The 7,767-nt window shown below is 42.6% G+C and overlaps 1 protein-coding gene across 1 annotated transcript; it reads left to right on the forward strand.

The window, feature by feature from the left end:
- The first annotated feature begins 310 nt into the window (after positions 1-310).
- Positions 311-2,988, forward strand: LOC113564483 (protein bowel-like). The gene is made up of 3 exons (XM_026981605.1): positions 311-1,538; positions 1,665-2,146; positions 2,634-2,988. Exons 1-3 carry the CDS (start codon positions 348-350, stop codon positions 2,905-2,907), a joined length of 1,947 nt encoding a protein of 648 aa, XP_026837406.1. The 5' UTR covers positions 311-347; the 3' UTR covers positions 2,908-2,988.
- The last annotated feature ends 4,779 nt before the right edge of the window (positions 2,989-7,767 follow it).

Below are 7,767 nucleotides of genomic sequence, written 5' to 3' on the forward strand. Positions count from 1 at the left end.
AGGACTTTCCGCACCGCTTCACCACCCTCAGCGATCTGCTGACGAAGGACTACCAGCCGGGTGCGGGTCAGCCGATGGCCACGGCCACGGCGACGGCGACCACCGCCTCCTCGAGCAGCCAGGTGAGTGCCAGCCGGTCCGGCGACACTCAGTACAAGCACGCACAGCAACCGCAGCAACCTCAAACCGGCGGCGCTGCAGGATCTGGGGTGGGTGGTCTGGGTGGCAGCCAGGCGGCAGGAGCGTCATTCAACCTGCGCTACCCCACGCCCACCGCCTTCTACCAGCAGCAGCAGCAGCAGCAGCAGCAGGGAAAGGGTGCCAAGTCGTCGCCTTCGCCACAGCAAATGGCCACCAGCTCCACCACGGTCATGTCCAACGACTCTGGGGAGGACAGCTGCAAGCGCAGCTCGGCGGACAGCGATGAGGTGACCATCATGGAGCTGCCCAGCGAACGCAGTGCCCAGCTGTACAAGGAGTCGCTGGAGCAGCTGCTGCAGCGCCAGCGGCGCACTCCCATCCTGGCGAGCGCGGGATCTGGTTCTGGTTCGGGAGCGGTTTCGGGTTCGGGTTCGGGCTCGGGATCGGGCAGTGTTATTGTTGATGCCGCCGGCCTGAGGCAGTACACACAACTCTTGCTGGCCGGCGCCGCCGGTAGTGGTGCCTCCGATCTAAAGGAGAAGAGCTCCTCGTCGTCCACCTCGTCCACGCCGCCGCTACTGACGCAACAGCTCAGCCAGATGCTGAAGAGTCCCTCGGACACGTGCTCCTCGCTGTTCAGCTCGTCGGGTGGCGGCGTCACGGGTTCGGCCGGACCGGGCATCGCCGGCGAGACCATCGAGGAGGAGACCCGCTGCGTGGTGTGCAACGCCCACTTTCCGAACGTGTGGCTGCTGGAGCAGCACGCCGCCCTCCAACATCCCCACGTGGGTCCCGGCGAGGAGAAGCCCTTCATCTGCGAGCAGTGCGGCCAGTCGTATCGCTATCGCAGTGCCTACGCCAAGCACAAGGAGCAGAATCACCGGGCTCGTCTGCCGGCCGACAAGCTCTTCACCTGCGACGTGTGCGGCATGCAGTTCCGCTACCTGAAGAGCTTCAAGAAGCATCGCTTGAACCACGCCCTCGAGCGGCTCCATGGCAAGAAGAGCGTGGGCGTGATCGGACGACTGGGCGGGTCCGGTGCGGGACCGGTTTCCTCGGCGATTTCCGTTTCGGTGGCGGCGCCCGCTTCCGCTTCCGTTTCCGCCTCGGGCTCGGTGACGTCGGTGGACCAGGATGTGGTCACCAGCTCGCAGGAGCCCATGCTGGCCGACGAGGGCGAGGATCTGCGGGTGAATGTGAAGCGGGAGGGTAACTCCGATGAGCAGAGCGCCGAGTCGCGGCCCAACGACATGGAGGAGCACGAACAGGACAACACCGTCGACTCCGCGGGCATCACGATGCTCTACCAGGACAACAACTCCTCGGCCTCGGCCTCCACCAGCGCCACCGAGCCGAACATAAGCAGCTCCGACGGCATTCATAGTACAAACAAGCGGGTGAGTTGTCCTCGATGTCCAAACCCATTCATACAGAAGTCACCTTCTTGATGAAGCATCGCAAGGGAACAGAAACTAATTTGAAAACCATTTTGTTGCTTATTTCCCAATCAACTGACGCTGCAGTCGCGCCTGCACCACTTGGAAACGGATCCCTCCTACCCACACCACCATCACCACCACCACCACCACCATCACCATCAGCAGCACCACCAGGCGCAGCAGCAGCAGCACCAGCACCACAATCCGCAGTCGCAGTCGCAGCTGCCGACCCACTTGGGCCACGTTTCACTGCCACTGGTGGCCACCTCGGCCGCCGGCTCCTCATCCTCGGCGGCTGCCGCTGCTGTTGTGGCCGCCGCCCAGGCGCAGGCCACCTCCGGCGGCACTGGAAGCGGCGCGACCGGAAGCGGTGCACCCGGCAGCAGCAGCGTTGGCTCCGCCGGCAGCTCCGCGGCGGGCGGCGGCATCAGCTCCCTCAGCTCGCTCACCTCCCTGATCAACGCCGAGCGCATTCCGAACGAGCAGTTCCTGGGACTCAATCCGCAGGAGGCCTCCATACTCAACTTCTTGCGCGTGGACGCCGCCGAGCGGCAGAGGGACAAGCGGTGAGTCCATTCGTCCGGTAACAAGATCGAGAAAGAGAAAGAGAAATAGGAGACCACACGGCGAATAAGTAATGTTGTTCGATTGAAATCTTAAGAAGGGTAGAGGATCTGCCTTAATAGACATTAGTTACTAAATTCTTCAATCGTATTAATTAGTAAATTATATTAGCAAAAGAAAAGTAAAACTCTTATATTGAAATCTTTAGTAGATATTACCTTCATTAATTCTTTAATCGTATAAATGTCTTAGAGATAACCAAGAGATTTGCCTAAGCGAGGGATTATTTGAATATAATATGGGCCCACATGGCGGATGAGTAATTTTAGTCTATAAAGGGTTTCTATAAAGGGTATCTCCTTGATTTTGTTACGATTAAGAAAATGTATTTGGCTAAACAACTTTATGTGCAACATGAAGTGGTCAACTGGAAGGGCTTTTAACACATTTAAAAATAATCGACTTACGTGCTTATATGTCCGATTTCAGGCCGGCCACCTCGCGATTTGCGTGCCCCTTTTGCGGCAAGTGTGTGCGCTCCAAGGAGAATCTGAAGCTGCACGTGCGCAAGCACACCGGGGAAAGGCCGTTCGTGTGCCTCTTCTGCGGACGGGCATTCGGTGGCAAGTCGGACCTGACCCGCCACCTGAGGATCCACACCGGCGAGAGGCCGTACCATTGCGAGTCCTGTGGCAAGTGCTTCGCTCGGGCGGACTACCTGTCGAAGCACCTGACCACCCACATCCACAATGCGCCGCGCTGAGATGAGGCGCGTAGGAGACGGCTCCTACGCAGATAAGGAACCAGCTCCAGGATCAGCCACACCCACACCCACACCCACACACTTACACACAGCACAACACACACACTGAATACAGGATATAGTGAAGCCTATGTATATATCCTATTATTACCAGAAGCTCTGCGATTAGATCGTTGTAACACACATATTTTCGCAAGTGATTTTTTTTTTTTTTTTTGGTGCAAGCTAGAGAAAAACAAAATTATGGGCAACTAATTAGCACGGGTATTAAAGTGTTTAAGATTCTGAATATACACCTATCTCTCTAAAATATAAATATTATGTGTGAGTAAGGTTTACGATTATAATTACGGATTACAATTATTATCGTAGCACAAGATTAAGTTTTTCTACAACTATGATTAAGTGCAGATGGGAACGAAAATGCGACTTGGTTCTGTGAGACAAATTATTTCTAACACATTAACGAAACAGCCACAAACAAATAGCATCAGACATTGCAATACCAATTAAAAACACAAAATAGTCTGTATTTTCTACCGAAACAAATGCAGTGGTACGATGCGTACCACTTTGAACCGCAGATCTGCCGTTGATATACACAATAGATAAAATATACTTAATTTTACACCGATCTATAGAAGCTAACTAGCAACAATTTGTACAAAACAAACGAAAACCAAGCAAGCGAGAGAAACTAACTTTGCAAGGATCAATGCAATAACTGAGTAAACTCTGTTACCTACCACAGAAAACAATAAGCGATATGGGATTTTAGTTAATTCCAGTACAGGAACTGTTCTGGAACTAAGCCAACCACTAAGTACTACATGTAAAACAATGTTTCAACGATGCAAGTGCAAGCATTATTTATTTTTCGGTTGACCGATCTACAAGCATATATACATATATGTTCAGTATGGAGGCGTAGTTGGTTTATAGGATTATTGTAAAGCTAGGAGATACGAATGGGATCTACCACCGTCAATAGATTAATTTATATACAAGACAAAGCAAAGCGAAGCAAGGCAAATCAAAACTAATAACAAACATAGCAACAATTAACAATTACCAATAGCAATTACAATTAAAACTGCATCTGCAACTGCAACTGCAAACTGCAACTACAACACAAAACTAACTGTGATCACAACAAGAAAGCAACATTGAAGTTTTAACTAACCTACAAACAAGCTGAACAGGCAAGAATAGTTTATAGCGATGGCAACCATGGCAAGCAATAGAGAAATTGGACGGTGCTGGCAACCCTGCAGCTGCTGCATCGTCCATCCGCTGGAAACGAAATGTGCAATTAAACAATAAAAACAATAAACTAGGGAAAGCCCGACATGATTTCTCAACCGATATTCGCTTCATTTTTAACTTAGTTTAGCAGACACACACACACACAGGAAAATCAAAAAACAAAAAACAAACAACAAACAACCTTGAACCAAGAACATCGAATTAAAGTGTAAAAAAATGAAGATATGAATCCGAAAACTAAAATGCGTAGAAGGGTAGAATTCAAAGTTTTTTTGTATTTAATAAATGTCTAACGCAATAAGGAGAGTAATGAGAATTGCCGTACCAAAAAAGTGGAAAGTAAAAAACAAACACTGAGAACAAATCAAAGTAAAGTGGTAGAAGTAAAGTAAATGAAAACTTTCACTGTGCCAAAAAGTTTCAAGTACCTCATAATTTAACTAAATATTAAAGAGAAGCAACTAACCACACCGAAAACAGCCCACACAATCCACAAGCAGTCCACACACGATCCACATACCCAAAAAAATAATTATACAAAAATACATACATAAATATATCCCGTAACGAAATGAGTCTAGACAGGAATTGTCAAAGCGTATGATTACATAGAAGCTGAAAGCTGAAAGCGAAGCGTTAACTAATCCTAATTTACCAACCGGAGAGGGCTAGAGAATAGTTAGTTAGATAGAGATAGCGATAGACCTAGAGATAGGGACGGATGTAGAATAGAGACAGAGAGAGATGGCGATGGGCGACAGCGATAGCAAGAGAGAGAGAGACAGTTAGAAGCCGCCGATTCAGCGCATGTGGAGATCTACCATCCAAAGGGGATCCAATGTATCGTATATCGTATATCGTATATCGTATATCGTATATGGTGGGATCCCCGATTTTCGATTATTTTTTGTAATTTATTTATTCTCCAGCAACACAATTCTGCCTACAATTTCTCTCCAAACTTAAGTGTTCAATCTTAGCGAATATATATTTGCCTTGAAATATATATGTTATGTGATAGTTTAACTAATTAACAGCACCTCTTAAGTTATGCCTTTTTAGCAGCAACATACTTTGCCTAACTAATATACCCTGGTTGTAGCGAAAAGACATCAAATCACTCTATTTTCTCGATACATATGTAAGTTTTTTCAATTTCGATTGTGTCAGTATGTGAACCGTCAAAGATCAGGGCCTCTAGCAAATGTTATAGTTTTAGTTCATTATTATTATTATTATTATTAATTTTATAATTATTATTATTATTATTATTGATAATCTGATGTGAATTTTCGAGTGGATCTTATTATAGAATCACCTTCTTCCGGTTCTCGATTTCTCTTGAATTACTATTTATTTTCCCACAACTACACTGCAACTGCAAAAACAAAGAAAAATCAAACACTGCCTTTTGTAAAACACAAAAACCAGCAAGTATAATGCAAAATGTAAAATCTTACTATTTTAAGTTATACCTTTTTAAATTGTAATTTTAAATTTTTTTTATGTTCACATCACAAATGCCGAACTCAACTTGAAAAACTCTGTTTTACTTTACTTTTATTTTTCCAAGTCTAAATTAAGTTTTTAAGCACAACAACAATATCAACAACAACAAGCTGTGAGCTGTGTATGTGAATGAAATATTTGTATGAATATTACTACAGTTATGACACTCTTATTATTATCAATTTTTTTGGAAACACTTATTATTTTGGAATTATTATCTGATAGTATTTATTAATAAAGTTTTTTGCAACGAACACTTTATGGTTTGACCATCTCGGGCACATCCGTCGATATGAAATCATCCGTCGATTTTCACTTCCTTGGTTAACCCACTATTTTGTATGTTTATAGTTGAAAATGCGCCTTAAAAGAATTTTAGGTAACTAAGGTAAGACAAGTGGAGGGGCAAAACAAAATGTGTCATAAATACTCCATTTCGGTAAGATACAAAACGTTTAATGTAATTAAGGAACCCAAAAAAGGAAAGCAATATTAACAGAATCAAAGAAAACCAGTAAAGCTAAAGTAATTTTTTCTTAGGTGTGCGTGTGCAAGTAAATGTTAATGAAAAATAAACGAAAGGAAAACTATTAAAACCATAAAATGCTAAATAATCACCATCACAATTAAGGCGAAATTTAATTGAATAGCGAGTACTGGAATTTTTTTGTGAGTGTGCAAGGCGGTAGGAGAAAAAATTGATTTAAAGCCAAAAAAAATTGGAGGGATTTAAGACTCTTATTTCGTATATACATACATATACCTATATTACAAATTTACCACGTAGGCAGTTTTTTTAAGGCATTGACAACATGCAGGAAAATACGTGTAACAGAAAATTACATTACAAAATTCAACAACGAAAACTTTTGGCATTACAAATTAATGCATTTTTAAATACAATATTTATTGATATACCTAGATTTAAAGCGCAGCAACAACAACCAGGCGAAAGCGAAGAAAAAAATTCCAAATAAGACGGAAAACGGATAGAAAAACAAAAAAAAAATATAACAAAGAAATCCAAATATTATACATAGAATATATCTATATACAGATACATAAATGTACACGTGGTTTTCGGTGTCTATTACTTATATAAATAGATATATATACATACATTATATACAAACATCATATTATACACATGACGTGCATATTTTGAAACAAAAACCAGAACCCACAAAAGCCCAAAAAAATAAATATAAATGTTGTTCATTTGACTAATACGCGAAAGCAACTCAACCAAACAAAAATATATTCTAGCATATATAAAAACTAATGGTATTCCACTCCCACACACACACACACACACACACACCACCAGGGACACCCAAAATAGGGACATTCCTGCATTTTATTGGGTTCACTTAACCACACTTAGGGGTATTCATATGTTTAGATATTAGTTTTACTATCATAGATTGCGAGTTGCATTACATATACTGTTTATCTTGTCGCAATTCCTAGCATAATTAATGAGAAAGTCCTACTGCAAGCTTTATTATCCTTTTTCTAACCTCATCAGTTACTTCAGCTTGGGTGTCCCCGAATCATTTAGCAAATACATGAAAGTTTTAAACGTAATAATACAATTTAACAAACATAAAACTACGATTTCATGAAATTAAGACAATTTCAAGGTTTCACTTGCAAAACAAAAAAAGGAAATGGAAAAGGAAAAGGAAAATAAGAAGAAAAAGAAAAAGGAAAAGGCATACCCATATAACAATGTTCTATATTGTAGTCAAAATCATTTGAATCAGTTTTGGATACACTTTGATTTAGTGTTGAGCAAAATGAAAAGAAATGAAACGACAATTTGCGTTACGATGAACAACAACAATTTTAACTTGTCTAAAACCAATTAAATTGTTAACAGCAACTAACTCATGTATGTAAATACATTAAAAGGATACCATCTCAAAAAGAAAAACCACAAAATATACAAAATACAATGGCGATTGCAAAAACGAAAATTGAAGATGGAAGCAGAAGCATAATAAACATAAAATGTAGTACATGCAATATATTTTTCGGTGTTAGGCGTCTTTTTGAGATTTTTACAGAATACCAAACAAAAGT

This window comes from Drosophila erecta, unplaced genomic scaffold (assembly GCF_003286155.1).
Source record: "Drosophila erecta strain 14021-0224.00,06,07 unplaced genomic scaffold, DereRS2 tig00000126-arrow-pilon, whole genome shotgun sequence".
NCBI classification, from domain to species: Eukaryota; Metazoa; Arthropoda; class Insecta; order Diptera; family Drosophilidae; genus Drosophila; species Drosophila erecta.

What these genes read in the sequence shown, in the direction of transcription:
- LOC113564483 (XM_026981605.1), top strand. Translation starts at nt 348, where the DNA reads ATGGCCACCAGCTCCACCACGGTCATGTCCAACGACTCTGGGGAGGAC. An exon ending in TTCATAGTACAAACAAGCGG is followed by an intron (nt 1,539 to 1,664) that starts GTGAGTTGTCCT and finishes CTGACGCTGCAG; the next exon opens with TCGCGCCTGCACCACTTGGA. An exon ending in GAGCGGCAGAGGGACAAGCG is followed by an intron (nt 2,147 to 2,633) that starts GTGAGTCCATTC and finishes GTCCGATTTCAG; the next exon opens with GCCGGCCACCTCGCGATTTG.